Source organism: Xylocopa sonorina, chromosome 3 (genome assembly GCF_050948175.1).
Source record: "Xylocopa sonorina isolate GNS202 chromosome 3, iyXylSono1_principal, whole genome shotgun sequence".
In the NCBI taxonomy this organism is placed as follows: domain Eukaryota; kingdom Metazoa; phylum Arthropoda; class Insecta; order Hymenoptera; family Apidae; genus Xylocopa; species Xylocopa sonorina.
Genome location: NC_135195.1, coordinates 2,152,449 through 2,168,898, shown reverse-complemented (window position 1 = coordinate 2,168,898; position 16,450 = coordinate 2,152,449). Strand labels below are relative to the sequence as shown.

Below are 16,450 nucleotides of genomic sequence, written 5' to 3'. Positions count from 1 at the left end.
GCGGTCTCTTATCTTTGTGAATGAAACAAATTTAATAGAAATTCACTAGATAAATTGTAAGTAATCGCTTTTTAATTTCTGAGGAAGAGCGAGTCTTGAGTATTTAACTATTGAACTGCTAAAATATGGAGAGATACGGGAACGCGTGTAAAACCTTGAAGAAGTACATATTATGGGTACATATAAAAATACATAGATACACTTGAATAAGTAGAAACGTACACGAGGTTTTGCTTGTTTATGCATATTCTAATATGATTTTGCAAATTTCTGCATACACTTTGCATACATCTGCATGCATTTGCATACACTCTGTGTACTCAGTATACAATTTACATATTTTTGTACCGCAGATTCTATATACCATGCATTTCGGAGTAAGTTTCGCATATTTTAGCAGTCATTTTAGGTTATGGATACACGTACATTTAGCGTGGAGAGGTTGTCACGTGTTTCGACTCGGCGTGTCTATACTCCAACCCTAACTCGTTAAAACTTTCAAGATTTATCAAGATTTCCGATAAGTTCCTCGGAACGATTTGAATTTTAACAGTACTCTGAATACAGGTTGAACCACATGAAGTGTCACAAATTGGTCCCTCTAGGGCCATTGCTTATAGCGACCTCCATTTTTTGTTTTTGCTAAGTCACACACACACAGAAGAGTTAATGATTTCACGTAAAGTGAATGTTTCCCGACTAATTTATAAGACAGGGTTGAGACCTTAATTTTCTACATAGAACGGGATAATAATGTTTTGTTATTTAATGAAATAAGTCTTAAGTACTTTAATCACATTTCTTATTCTGTATGGTTGAACAGAAAAGTTAAAAAAGGTAAAAAAAGAATGAAAAATATAATATATATAGGTTGAAAATAATTTTGTAAAATATGTCAAAAGAAAAGAAGAATGTGCATAATAATATTATTAAAATAATAAACGTCTTTCGTCATAGGTTTTTAACAACGTGCAATATGAAACAACAATTCAAGTAAATTTCATTTAATTCCTTAACAATTACGTAATAATATACACCTTTTTCCATTTTTCTGTATCAGTGTATTCGAAAGAATAGAAGCCGGCCGTCTAAAAAAAATTACACGAATAAAATGAAATAAATATAAATTTCGAGGCGCGTTTTGGAGAAGCTAAATTGAGGTATCCATCACGGGATTCAAAATGGCGAATACTCACCGTCTTATCCTGTAGGTATGATATCTTGCAGTCGAGCAAGGCGCTGCCACCAGCTTGAACGGTCATATTCTTGCTTTCGCCCACGAAACGAGGGCCCCACTGATGATCGTGATGATGCTGATGTTTATTCAGCGTGTTATGGGCATCGAAAAGGTAGTTGAGCATCGGCGCGTCCGTCGGTACCGATCGCTTTGCCGCCGTCGTTGATTTCGTTGGTAATGAATCCGTTATTAATGGTAGATCTGCAACAATTGTTGGTTCCTTAAGATTTATAACATTGTATAATAAACGTCGTTATACAACACGTCATAGAAAAACTTAAGTGATTCTACTAAAATTTTATAATTTGCAGAATTATTTCTGTAAATGTGTAACTTTCATTTTTGGAGATATTGAAAATCTGTGCAATCAAATTGACATCAGAAAAAAGTTTAGTGATCCTGAAAGCTCAGTAAAAAAAATTATGTAATCAAATAATGTATTTTTGATGTGAGAAATGTGTTTTTATCTTATTAACGAATTTTATCCTTTTTAATTGGCGAAGTGTGTTAATTTCAAGTCAATTAATATTCCATATTTGATGTTAAATTAATAAACTTTTGGTATCATTCTGAAGTGTCTAACTAAACGCAATCTTCATTTCAATATGAGAACTTGTTACTACACTGCGATGTTACCGTTTGATTTGTTGGTTTTCCTTATTTGCAAGCTCTGCGTGATTTATTAATCTATATATTCATACCGTAGATCGCACACATCCGTTATCTTGTTACGATATATACTGTCTCTAGAGATCTTCATTTCCTGCTGTTCACAAGTATTCGACAGACAATTGACAGCTGACAGTACGTATTGGCAACCCTGTTCGTTCGTAACAACGCTGGCAATGTCTGTCTATTCGCGTTTGCAGTCGGTCAATGAGTAGATACATCGAACAGTGTACGAATAATTATAATACTTCTCGATATGTTTTGTAATTTACAGTTAGGAAGAGAGAGTGACGAATGATGAGACGAGAGTTGACACATTGTTCGAAGCAATGGAATGGTGTCTTTTTTTTAAATTTCTTTCTCCTTTCAATTTGAACATTATGATTGTACATAGAACTTTTATTTTCATTTACATAAACACATTGTTCTATAATTCACGATCCAAACTTTACAATTCCAAATTTGGTTTTTCGAATATCCAGATAGAATCTGCATCATCGTGCGCTAGTTACACATAAGTGCGTAATGGCACGTGCACACGCCTCTAAACGAACGTGCACTGCAACACGTAATGAAACGCATAATTTGTTTGCATAGACACGAACCCCGAGGACCACGGCCATGTTGAATTCCATGTTGCGTTCCGCGTTGTATTACACACGCGTGGATGCGCCTTTAGGTACGCGATAAACAGTACGAACGCTAAGACAACCGAACGTTAATACCGTTCGTCTGCTCTGCTGTTAAGTGGATGGCAGTCTTAATACGCCGAACAAGCGAGTATCAGTGTTTTATGCCAGATCGTTCGAGGAGCACAATGTTTCCTCCATCGCGTGTGGCGCATCGGAAAACAATAAATATGTATAACGTCTCAGATATTTGTCTGACTGTATCCTGGGAAGCACGATACGTCACTTAAATAGAAATTTATGGCGCATCGCTACGGCTGCGCTCGGAAATCGACGGCCATTATCGATCCTTTTATCTGTTCGTTAAATCTATTGGCTTAACTTAAATTTTTAATTCGATGCGACCTATTTATCTGTTTTAGTTTAAATCAGCCTTAGGTGGAGATAGTGGTGAAAGTTATCTGAAAGTTATGCTGTTCTACGATAATTTATCGTTTCTTTAACTTGACGGTTAAGATTTTCTTTAAAATGTAGTATAACGTACAAGTTCATATGATATTGGGAATGATTCGAGTCATCAGTTTGTGACCTCGACTTTTATTTTTTATTTTATATTGTTAAACGCGTTAATAATCGGGTTTATGATAATTCGTACTGTGTTTTCAGATTATTTGCAATTTAATAATTTGTTGATATTTACGATAAAAGAAAATCATTCGTTGCTTAAAGTACTACGATTCCAACGTATTGCTTAATTTGCCACCTTCACAAAGTCAAATCATTCTCGCACTATATGTACACTATTCAAAGCTAAAAAAAAATCCCTCAGGAAGGCATAAGAGCAAGAAGGATTACATCGTGGTCTCACTAGGTCTTGATATTTACATCTCCTTTCATCAATTATATAGATCTCTGTTCCTTCCAAGATACTTCTTTTGAGGTTTACACGGTTACATCATTCTTGACGAAAGTTAGTTTAGACAAAATTGAGAATTTCTAAAATTAGGAATAACCTTTGATCAATTAAGAGCACTGTCATTTGTTACTATTGCCATATAATTGTTCGATCCATTCTTAAAATAAAGCAAATTTAAAGCGAAATTAATCATATTCCACGATTGCAAGGAAGGCGGAATACTCCCCGGTAAAAACAGGAAAGTTGTGGGGGGTTCTTGCGGACGGCCATTATTCGAACTTTTACTGAATTATTGGACATGAATTTTAATGTTCAATTCTTTTGTTACTACGGAATCGTTCTAACAAACTTTCGAGACGAAAAACGAGCCAATTTAGCGAGCATCTACGTTCAGCGAACATTTCTGCTCGCATAAGCTTAAGAAATGCCTCGTACAGGATATGAATCTTACTTTCAAGACTAATCGCGCTTAATTCGTCAAACTCGCGCGTGGAACTTTTACGTTACCAAAACGTTGAAAACCGGCAGTCTCCTGGAAGAAGTGAATGGAGGTAGTCGTGTTTGGACGACAATTCCGACTTTTCTGTTCAGGGGTGGTATTAGCCGCGAAAACTTTCGCAGTTGTTCCGCGAGGTCTTGGCTGAATCGGAAGGAAGGAAGGAATATAAACTTTCGAAGATGGCTGGGCGTGAAAGGGGATCAATATGCGTGAAATTATTCGATTTTTCCCTGCTTCTGTTGTTTCTATGCTTCTCGTATCGCAATTTCTATGTTCATTCTTTTTTTTTTTATTTTTTTATAGCCCATGCGACTTGTTACGCTTCTGTGCTCGCGTATATTGATTCGCGCTATGAGACACTTCTTTATCATTGTCTATCGTAGTATTCAATTAATCGGTTATACCGTGAACTTGGGTTAAAAATTGTTACTGCGATATATTCGTATATAATAGAATAAGATAATTTAAATGCAATTTAGCTTTAAATGCAATTTAAATCAGTTACTATGATTATTCATAATTATTCAATCATTATAATCCAATCACAAATACGGCTACTATCGTTACGTACTGTATGCATTTACATTAATAAATAATTTATATTATAACAAGTCTGGTAAATTGAAATTCATATCAAAGCAGATAAATGCTTGAAATTCCTTTGTGCCTCTGTTAATAAAATAATAAATACTATTCTTTATTATATTTATGGTAAACATAGATGTACAGAAGATACATAATGATTATGATAATTAGAAGTATACAAAATATTATTTAATGTAACATGTATAATACATTGTAATATTTTGGAGAATCAGGCAAATCTTCTCAATTAAATTTCAGTTCTGTAGTTGAATAAAACAGGATTGATTGGATTATAGAAATCCGAAGGGGAATTACTAAAAGCATGTTTTACATATAAAACGAGATATTTGTGTTATAGAAAAAGCGTTCCCCTTTGTAATTATAATTATAATTTGATATGTGTAATTACCAACCCTTTCTTTAATTTTTATTTATACGTTTTAATTATTCAATTAACTAGTAGTCTGTAATATTTCACAAAAATGTCCTCAAGATCGACAAGTTCATATAAAGGCAACTACTACACTGTCATTTGTTAGAAACAAAGAATAAACCCATCCACCATAACCGAGAATGACTGGTTCATCTGCACGGCAACGAGAGTAACAATAATTGAAAGTCCTCGTCCTAATTACGTCACTCGAAAAGTAGCTTGTTACGTATCGACGAGCGGAACAAATCCTTGAGATAAAAGAATCCCGCAACTACCCTTCTTCCTCCTCCTTCTTACCGCGGTCGATGTTCATCTATCACTTCGCGTCCGATCTTTTCTCTCCGCTTCCGTCGTCGAAAATTCTCCTGGCGGGTCGTAGGAAAGGAAAACTGATCGAGAATTCCGGAATGGAACCGTCGAAAGCGTGTCCCGGATACAGACGAGGCGACGGCGAGGCTTCTTGCCACGGCGAACATGAAAATCGTTATACCACCGTATTGACACAGCCGTTCGGCCGTGGCTCGAGCCTCTAGACTTCTCTTCGTGCACGATCGCGGCGTACGCGACAGAACCGCGTCACTCGCGAATGTTTAAACGGCCGTACAAACTTCGATAACCCGCTCCATCGAAAAATTCGCGCGGCGTTTTCGGCCCCCCTTTTAAATCTCTCGTTCAAACACGATGCAATTGTTAGTCCTCCCCGGTGTTTTTCTTTCGCCGATTTTTCGTTGCGTCGCGCGAATTGCCGGATTGATATCGTTGCTGGGTATTGAATATGAAGCAGCAGGTGTGGCCGAGAAGCAGTTCCGCGGTAGACTGGATCGATTTCGTTGGATTTCGTGGTATTTGCTGCGTGATTGCGGCGGTGAACGTGAAATGAAAGAGGTGAACTGTAGAAATGTATCGATCCTTATATTGTTAATAAAGGCAAAACTTTCTTTAAAATAATGTTAAGTATGTTTAAATATGTTAGTGGTACGTTTTGCAAGTTATGGAAATGAAATAAAAACCTGGTTCAAAATATAATACATTTTAATTGCCATGAATTAGTATATGTAAATAACTATTTTTACCATTGTACGTAGTTTGCGTATAAAAATTGTATATATATTAAGGTTTAAATAATCGAAGATTAAAAGGAGTTACCTTTCCAAAACACAGGGCGAATAGTACTGTTAGCGAATAAATCAATCTGATACTGAATTATTAATAGTAAGGCAATGGTTATTCCATAAAGAATTTCCGTTGGCTTCTTCCTTCGAACTCTTCAAATTTATCGCGTATCAGTCTAAATTATCTCGCGGATATTCTTTTTCCCTCCATTCGGCCGAGAACGGGGGGCACAATCAACGCAACTACCCTCGTCAGGCGCGAGATCTCGCGAGCATCAATCGACCTATTTTTTTTCGAGACTCGCAAACACTCGAGACTCCTGACTTGGCGGTTTTCCTGGGCATTGCATCGCGTGCATTATTCCGTATCGCCATGGAAAAAAAAACGGACACTGAGGAAGACTCGGGGGAAGGAAACGCGACGCGAGATTAGATCGAATTCGACGTCTTAAAGATCCAATCAGGAGTCATACTTTGTCGGATAGATAAACTTCGGATCGTTTTATTGGCAGCTTGTGCACGAGATTTTGCAAATAGATCGAGGACAGTTAGGCGGAAAATTGGATTCTTTTATGTTCTTAACGATACGGATGTAGGTTCTACGTTTGTTTTGGAATTATTGAATTTAGACTATGTTCAGTTTAGAAATATTGAGAATTATGTTGAGTTCAATACAATAAATGAGAAACATTGTAGAAATATTTGGAACATATCAAGTATTATTTATTTCGAAAATATAACAGAATTGTACGAAACTCAATACAGGCTGATAAATCACTTACTTATACTACTTATGAGCTTTCCAAAAGAAATTATCACTTGTTTTATTTTTATTATGCGAGGAAATAAATATAATTATATTTATTTATATTTATTACTAAATCCCTTAAAAATAGTGAAATCATAATTAAGATACATTTTTCTTATATTTCTAAGTAAATCTCTTAAAAATTTATAACAACTGTATACCATTTAGTAACTTAGGCTGATAAACTACTTATTTATATTATTTAGAGTTTGGCAAGAAAGATCGTGTTTCTTATTTGAATCAAGTAATAAAATTATAATCGAAGAACATTTTTCTTATATTTGTTACCAAATATTTAGAAATTTTTAATAATTTTATGAGAGTTAATATCGTTGGCTGATAAGTTATTTGTTTATACTACTTAGGAGTTTATCAAGGAAAACTATGGCACGCCTCATTTGGACCATGTAGCATACTAATAATAGATCATTGCTACACGCAGAAATAATATATTCGACCTAAAAGTTCCGTCAAAAATCCGTCCTAACTTGTTTATTACGCGCTAAATGTAAAAAACTTAGAAAAAAAGAAAAAACAGCCAGTTCACAAACAAGAAACAAACGACGTCAATTTGTAATTGCTCGTTACACACTCCCGATCAATTCATCCCATCTTCTATTATATTCTTCCACGATCCAAGATGTCAAAAACGTTGGACATAAATCCGTCGGTGGATCCGTTCGACGAATCTGTGATCTTGCGTGCCGGAAACGCGCTCGCGAGACCGTCTTCGTTTCGAGGACACACGTTTCCTCGATTCCATCGTAGCGCAGGGGCGTGCCGTAATTCCGTCGACTCCAGCTAGCCACGGTAAATAATTCCGATTCGTGGCGTCGAGTCCAGTGGCGAGCTCATGTTTTATGCATAGAGACGAGGGCCGCGGACGAGGGCACCGCGTTACACACGTAGCTTCTGCTAAAATCACGGATCCTGCCGTCGCTCGAGTGCGTATCGACACTGATCCTCCGTTCACCGTAGTACCACCTCGGTGCGCGTTTACGCGTTCCTCGTTTGCACCATGGATCCGGCGTGTTCCGAGGAACAGCCTCCCGTTAAAGCGGCGTTTACGTGTTATTGGGTGTCACGATACGGTGCCCGTGCTTGGAAACGAGATTCCATGGCTCAGCGAACCATACGCAGATTTTGATAAACAATTGGGGCTGAATTGTCTCGCGGTATCGTTGTGGAGTTTGTTGTTTGAAAATGTAAGCGTTGTGTTTTTTAGGTGAAATGATCGTACAGCGTGTCGAGTATGGTGTATCAGACGTGTACTAGTGTACAGTTGAACGGAGCACTTAATGGAGCAAAGTTCATTGTTTGGAGAAAATAAACTTTCTTATATGCTTGTAATCGGCAGTATTATTGTATTTATATCCGAAAATAATATTAAGATTATCTCTGACTATACATAGACCATATTCACTTGCCCTTTCTCCTCCGCGCTTTGACTCATTATATTCCATTGAAATGCTCGGTCAAACACACTGTTTGCACATAGTATTCAACGTATACGATTCTTTGAAAAGTCTTGCAATGAAAAGTCGATCACAAGTCTCATTGTAAATTCCAATTCTCAGTCAATGCGATTCGATACCATCTATTATCGTTCACCATAGCCGCGTATCGTCTCAAATCACTCGAGGAAAACGGCGTTTTTCGCCAGAACCTGCGTCGACTGTTTCATTCACACGCAGTTTCCCTGCCTCTCAACTTCTACGGATTTTCTCCGCGATGTTCCGAGTTTGCATCAGTCGCAGAAGCCGCTGAAAGTGTTCTCCCCGTGGAAACTTTGAATCCCAGGACACTCCCGGGATGATACACGCTCGAGACATACCCGGGATCGTCAGGAACGCGATCGCGAACTACGGCGAGGGAACAGGCTGGTGAAACTTGAGACGCGTCTTCCTCGGGATCAATTTAACAAATTTGTTCTCCCGCAACGCACGATAATCCCACGAGATCGATATCCGCCTACAGCCACCCTCGAATATGTTTAAACGTTTAGGGTCGCGACCTTTCAAGAATATGTCAGATGATGTACGAAGATTGTGTCAGAAGAGTTACAAAATGCCTCCAATTTGCTCACACCGAGAAAAGTTAAGACACGATGCTATTATTTAGAGAATAATTTTTCTGTTACTTTTGAAACATTTTTTATTCATTTTTTGTGCGTGAAATCATATTTTTCTTATACTTTAAGTAGTGCTAACTCATACACGTTGTTTGAGAATGTGCATGTAATGAATTATGCGAAATGGTTTTGTTCAATAAGTATTTACTGAACATTTATTACCAGCATAGATTGTGGAATTCATTATTTTTTATGCTACTTTCTGTAATACAAGTTATCTCAAAGTCTTTTCAACTACTGTATCTTTCTATGTTTGCTTGAAATTAAAAAAAACATATGTTTTCATTTATTATTTAAAGCGTGAAATCTCAGAAAACACAAAAAGAATATATTTTTTGGTACAATATTCATTACTTTAGAACGAATAATTCCTTCTTTACATATTTTTTTATATAGCACAATTTTATGTGGCTTGTTCTGCATTTTCTTAAACAACATGTTAAGCATTTGTAATTTCATACCAATTTTGTTACGCCTAGGTATGTCAGTTTAAGTAATCTTAGTTGAACTTTCGTTTCAATCCTCCTTTACAGTCATAGTTCAAAGTTCATTTCACCTAAACCTTCAAGTAGCCCTACTTTCCCAGGTTTTGCCAGTCTTCGTATTGTCACGCGCACCTCAGAAACTCCTAATTCTGGTTTGAAAGAATAAAGTATTGCTCCTTACGACCCTTAATTACCTTAATCTACAAAGGCATTGAAGCAGAACCGGGCATCAAAGAAAGTTCGCTCGACTATTTTCGTGAGCCGCAGCAAGTAATTTCACGTTACGGGCATGTGTACAGCGATATCGAGCACGTTGACGTAGACGCGGCCACAGAAACTTGCGCGTAATTTCGCCGTGGCGTCTACGCGAGGGGTGGTTGTCGAACAATTCGTCTTTGGGATAGAAACGCCGGAAAGATCGACGGGCCTCGATATTCCTCGTGCTTGTGTCGATAAATCAACAGCTCGATTACACGACGCTGATAACGTGCACGCGTTTTACGCGGTGTCACGCGATCGATTTTCCGCGATGCGTAATGGAACGTGCGCGCATTATCGCGCCGGACGGTGATGTTACGATGTTATCTGTCACGGCGAGTTGCGCCTTTTGTCATCAATGAGAGAGTTTACGCGATCCGCTTGGGCCACCTCGTCGACTGGATTAATCGTTCAGCTTAACCTTTTGTAACCTCGTGTTCCTTGATCCATCAGGCTTATATTTCTTCTCGAAACTGACGCACTAAGGCGCTTGATTAATTCTAATAAATGTTTGAAGAAGAGTTCCTCTGGTCGTTGTGTACTTTGTTTTCTACTTTATTAGAGCGTATGTCTAATCAATCATTCAGTAAATGTTCAAATAATGACATTGAACAAAGAAAAACTGATTTTTATGTTGTTAGATTATTTCAATATGGAATCCTGGAAATAAATAGTGAATAGTAGATAGAAGAAAACCTATCGATTCGAGAGGGCCTCCAGCTGTTTATACTTGAAGAGTTGAAAGAAAAACACGTGCAGATTTTGCGTTGTTATTTTCTTTACGCGAGAAGACTTCAGATTTTCTGTAGACCGTCCTCACTGTTCGTACAGCTATCGTAGCATATAGATCTAAACCTTCCAAGCCTAAGTAATAAGGGCATTTTGTTTTAAAATACCATCGAGGTTCTATTTTATGTAGTCATTTCCAGTTTATGGAGTAAAAGGGTAGATCTATTTTTTTATATGAAATTTTTTCATGCTGCACCGTAATTTTGTTTGTAAATTAGTCTAAAGTGAAGCGATTCGATTATAGAATCTTTTGCTTAATAGGTGTTGAGATAGTTCGCAATAAATTTATTATAAATGTAATATTTATAGTATGAGGATTATTGGCTAATTTCGCATTAGTCACGTAACATATAGTATTTTATAAATAATTTTATTTAAACAATGTAACACATATTTCAGAAATTTTCTAGTATTGCGTAGTTTCATAAAGTTCATAAAAGTTTGTTCCTCCTTTTGTCACGAGCATACAGCCTTCCTCTCTCAAGTCCATACCCATTTCTTAACTCGTGCTGTCAAGTTGAAAGATAATATTTCTTAACGTAAACGGAAAGTCTGCAACCCGTTGGCAATAAAACTGTCTTCTTCGTACAACTCTCGATTCTAATATGTCACTTGTAAGCTAAGACAAACTATTAACGGGGAGAAACAGCAATATAATACCATGTCAGAAATAAAATAATATTTCTAATTTAAATGCTTATTTCACTATGTAAAGATATATTCTCATTTAAAAGTTTTAGGGAACAACATTTAATTGTTTAAGAATACTTAAATAATTGTATTATATAATCTGCTATTATTATAGTACACTAAATACATATATGTAGCACATTTTGTTCATTTTTATTAACAACACGGATTTATTAAAAATGTCAAGTATCTAGTTCATTATTTTGTATTCAATTAAACCACTTTGAACTTCATATCATCCCCTTATGCATAAAACTCATGAATGTACAATTCGTTAAATTGTACGACATCATGTATAATATATATGTAAGAATAAACAGTAACTTATTTTCTATTTGGGTAATAATTTGTGTTTAACAAAATACGTATCCCACGTGTTTGACATCAAATATTCCGGATATTTACTCTGATTTTTCATATGTAATTTATTATCTCGTACACCAACGAAAAATGCTTAGCTGTTTTCTCGAGAATATTCCACTAAATTCCTGCATCCTACATATATTATATATGTGTACACGCTGAACTTAAAATATATTTAAAGAGTGTTATCTCGATTATAACAAAACATCGTTTTATCGTCGTAATATGAAGTTAAGGATAGAAAAAGACGTTCGCCACGTTTCTGCTTTGGCATAAAAGGGATGATATATCGATAAATGAAAAACACGTAATAGAAGAAATATTTTTTATGACAGACAGTGAAGCGTATTGCTTCATGCACAAGTGTAAAAGAATGGATAGAAGAAAAAGAACGGGGAAGGGAAGAACGTTCGTTCTGGTCCTGCTAGTGGATTCATAAGACTACAAAAATGGCGGATGTTAGAGACAGGTTGGAAATTTTATTGTACGGAAATGGAGACGGAAATGGGTACTTGTGAGGAACGATGTTGTGTGTGTTAAGATTGCTGTCTCTCTAGTGGCGAGCGTTAGATGACCGCTACAACATTATTAGTAAAATGATTGGGTCTGCAATTGTTAATATTGATGGCAGTAGTTGGGAACAAGCTCGCCATCAAATCACGTGTCAAGATGTCGTGTCTCGGAGCGAGCGTTCACGCTTGCGTTTCCTACGCTACGAGCCCGCCAAGTCAAAATCTGTCTGTCTTTCTAACACGAAGCGCATATCTGAGAAATCGATTTCATCTAATTATGGATTACAGTACGATCTAAAATTAATGCTCGGTCGATAAATGATGTTCATACAGTCAGCTCCAAAAATATTTGATTCCGTGCAACTTTCGTTTCTAAACTTTATATATTTTAAGTAAATGTTAAATATGTGCGATTTAATGTTCTCACTTGACTGTTTACCAGTGAAAACCAAATATCGAAGAAGTTAGTCAATATTAAACCTAATAAGTTTAATACTATTTACTTCTAATATTGTAGGTCTAAATTCGTTATCCTATCATCTTTCCTTTCTAAGATACCGTTTGTATTCAATCTCACGTGATATTATCTCTGCTTAATTTCAGAAATTCCGATTGGTTACTGTCGTATCTTATTATCTAGTATCGTATCGCTGCTCATGTCATACCTGATGCACCTGCTTCAAATCGATCACTAAATTTGCATAGTACATATATTTATTGGCTCTTGAGCACGAGAGACCTCGGTTCAATTCATTCTGGCCTATCGAAATCGATATTAAATTGGTATTCGCATTATACAATTTTTTATAGTTACACAATGTACACATATTGTAGTGCATGTCTCTTATCCAACATCTTCTTTTTGTAGAAATTTCTTTTTCCCGATGTTTCCGTCAATCCTCGTAGTCCTTTTCAGTTTTCCTCAACATTTCATGGTTCATCGTTAGGCGTTTCAGCGTGTTCTTTTTCGTTCTGCAAAATCTACCAATATTTTACCATTCAGCGTTTCGTTTTTCTCTGTTCACGAAAATCTTCCCATAGTCTCTAGTTTTTTACTTTTTCCTGCTGCGTTAAATAGTTTGATAGTTTTACTGCTCGTATCTGTGTAGACCATAAATGTTTCGGTGCAACGCTCTAACGGTTACGTAGTAGTTTCATTTAGTGCGGCATACGTGCATAAAAAGAATTTGAAGAATCGCGTGTTCTCACAGAAATACGAAACAAATTTTACGCATTTTTCTCTTCGTGCATCCGAAACTTTCCACGATCTTTTCTAAGCACGCAGCTTTAGCCGGTTCCCTCGTAATAATTTCTCATTTGCGAACTTTCTCCAGCATTATCCCCCCCCCCCCCCTTTCCCCAACAACATCGCGTATCTAGTTATATTTACGAATAACGAACGCGAGGAGAGAGAAAATTTAAGGTTAAATGAGCTGCATTTTCCTCGCATACGAGTGCTTTACATCTTTCATTTATTTAAGCGATAGCAAAAGAATGGTAATTTTTGAGAAATATAATGTTCGAATTAAAGAAAATTTAACATTGCATCCACAGGTTGCTCATCGAAATGAATTTCACTGAGTTTTTTATAAAAATTTGAAGATACTCTTTTTGGCTATTGCAATTTTTATCATTTCTCGTTTCTGCAGACACAAACATTAGAAATATGCGTAAAAATTAACAAATAGTTTGGGAAAATAAGAAATCTTATACCATTCGAAAGATTGAATTTTTTGTGATTTTTGTCGTAAGTCAAGAGTTATAGAAGTTAAATGCATAATTTGAATATATTTTCCTCCATTATTTGAAGGTTTGCGAAGAAGTTACATCGGAAATCGAAGACTCATATGTAGGTCTACAAGTACGCAAAGTTTAAATGAAATTCATCGTGGACGAAAACATATCGTTTTTAAATAAGGTCCTTAATTTCTATTGGAATTGAGAAGCTATTAGATAGTATAAAAAATTAATTAAATATCCATTTAATCGAATTGCTTTTTTATAAAAGTATTTAAATACTAACTGAAGAGTTGAAGAGTTTTATTTAATTTAATTTCAGTCGATTTAAAATAAGAAACAAAAATGCACCGCCCGCAGAGGAAGTTCAAGTCTTGAAAGAGACATAATATTCTAAAGTATGAAAATTTGGGAATTCGAAAGCAGTTGTCGCTTTAAACATGCTTCGGGTCGTCGATGTAGAAGTATTTGAAAGCACGGTTCACGCGACACAAAATGCAAAATTTTACGAATTTACGAGAATTCGCGAGTTCGAAGAGATTCACTGCCTAAAAGCTTCGAATTTTTGAAATTTTATTTCGTCGCACCGTGCAAGTTAAAATACGCGGCTTACCGACGCCAGTTGCACAACCGCATTGCAGATGCTGGCTGAAAGTGCTCGTTTTAAACGTGTGAAATCTTTATTATTAGATCTCTTCTCGAGTTGACGCGAATTAAATAAACGCCAACGATTAAAAGCTGCATGAAATATTAATTTCGTAGCGAGGGTTTGATAGAATTTAGGTAAATGCGACAAGTAGACAAGCATAATTTAATACACCGGCGAAATTCCGGAGAATTCAATTAAAAATAATTTCATAATGGAAAAATCAAGTTAAAAGATTCAGACGTGTTAAATGAATGCATGTACCACTTTTTAAACACTGTTTTTATTATATCGATATAAAAAATCTGCTGAATTTTCTTCAATAAAATTAAAAAAAGCGTACTTTAAATTTCCAAGAAGGGAGAAATATAAGAAGTGCGTTTGTTTTCCATTTGGAGAACACCTAATCTCAAACGTTAAAGAGAGACGTACTTCCTCGAAGATTTTACGAAACATACGACAGTATTAAAATACAGATTTCCAATAGATTCTAATATTAAAAATACAATCTTAATAAAATAAATAATTAAATTATAGTTCCGACTGCTTTTAAGAAACGTTTTATAGAGTGCTCGTGCGCAATTCAATGATAGCGTAACATCGGACATTATCTATAAACTCTCCGACAGAACGTTGGATTGGCTCGAACCCAGAACGTCCTCCTCCTCTTAAATCCTCCGAAGTAAATCGTTCGCAATACCTGGATCGAAGAATGTTCCATATATTTAACGGAACGGATTCGAGTCGCAGGGTTTCTCGCAGTCATCGAATTCAGACCGCGTTCCCGCCCAGGAGGAAGTGAAATCAGGTAAACGGAGAGATACTTGCCAGCCTGAAGAGAGCCGGAAACGTGACTGTCAGAATGCGTTGGGATCTCTTCCGCGAGATGCGAGAGCGCCACGAGAAGAAGACATGTGTAATCTTTCGTTTCTTTTGTCCGCATCGTAGATGTTCTCCTTGGGAATGACTCGTTGGGGTGAAGGACACGAGGGAGGGGGGAGGCGTGCAAGGTTTGGATTTGTGCTAGATCCACTTTCGGCTGCGAATTCAAAATGCGTTTCCGATTCGACGACGTGAAATCGGCTAAGGGAAATAAACTCGTCTTTTGGTGCTCGATACGTGACTTGCTTGTCGTGTCAAGAACCACGGAGGTTGGACAAGCTACGTGTTGCCTGCATCGTTTATTGTCGTTGAAATTTTTAGTTTAATATCACGTTTTAGTCTTAGTTAAGGGTATATGTGCATTTAGGACACTAATTATTGTAACTGAAAGGTGTAAGATTGTTCTCAGTGTGTTAGTTGGAAGGTCAGCCATTTTTAAGGATAAAATAGCATCTTAGCTAAAAATTAATATAATTAATTAATTTACTCAAATTTAGAAATTTATTATCCGCTGCAATGTCTTTTAAATGAAAAGTCTACGTAATTAATTTAAGAAAAGGATCATAGTTTTATACAAATACTTATACGCATTCTTCTAACAATATAAAAATAATAAGAAAATGAAAGCAGAAGAAAATGTCTAATCTAATATATTTTTTACATATTAAATATGTCTGTAAGACACGATAGTATAAATGTGCAATTTTTAATATATTAAGCAAAAATTTGCAATAATAACGTAATAATACTAGCAGCTGCAATAAAACGAAACAAAGTATTACAATTAGTATAAAATTACTGAAGTTCTTCGATTTTAGAAAAGCACAGAATTACTATCAAGGGATTCCGCGAAAACGCGAAAGAGTTTAGCCACGATGTAGGTATAAACAAGCTTTAAACACGATATCATCCAAGCTCGTTTGCCGCTGATTCGTTTAAACGATACATGCGCATTATTAAGCTGCAAAGACAATTATGTCGACGGTAATAGTGACACGGCTCGATGACGTTTGAAAGCACGATATCAGAGAAGATTATCGTGGGATCCTTTAATGTCCAGTCGACGAAT

At 36.2% G+C, this 16,450-nt stretch overlaps 1 protein-coding gene across 3 annotated transcripts in view; it reads right to left on the bottom strand.

The window, feature by feature from the left end:
• Positions 1–16,450, bottom strand: part of LOC143422491 (limbic system-associated membrane protein) — a 331,439-nt gene that overhangs the window by 31,857 nt on the left and 283,132 nt on the right. For all 3 annotated transcript variants that reach the window (XM_076893174.1, XM_076893175.1, XM_076893176.1), the window contains exon 4: positions 1,197–1,438. In XM_076893174.1, coding sequence (XP_076749289.1) covers positions 1,197–1,438 — 242 coding nt within the window. The remainder of the gene's footprint in view (positions 1–1,196; positions 1,439–16,450) is intronic.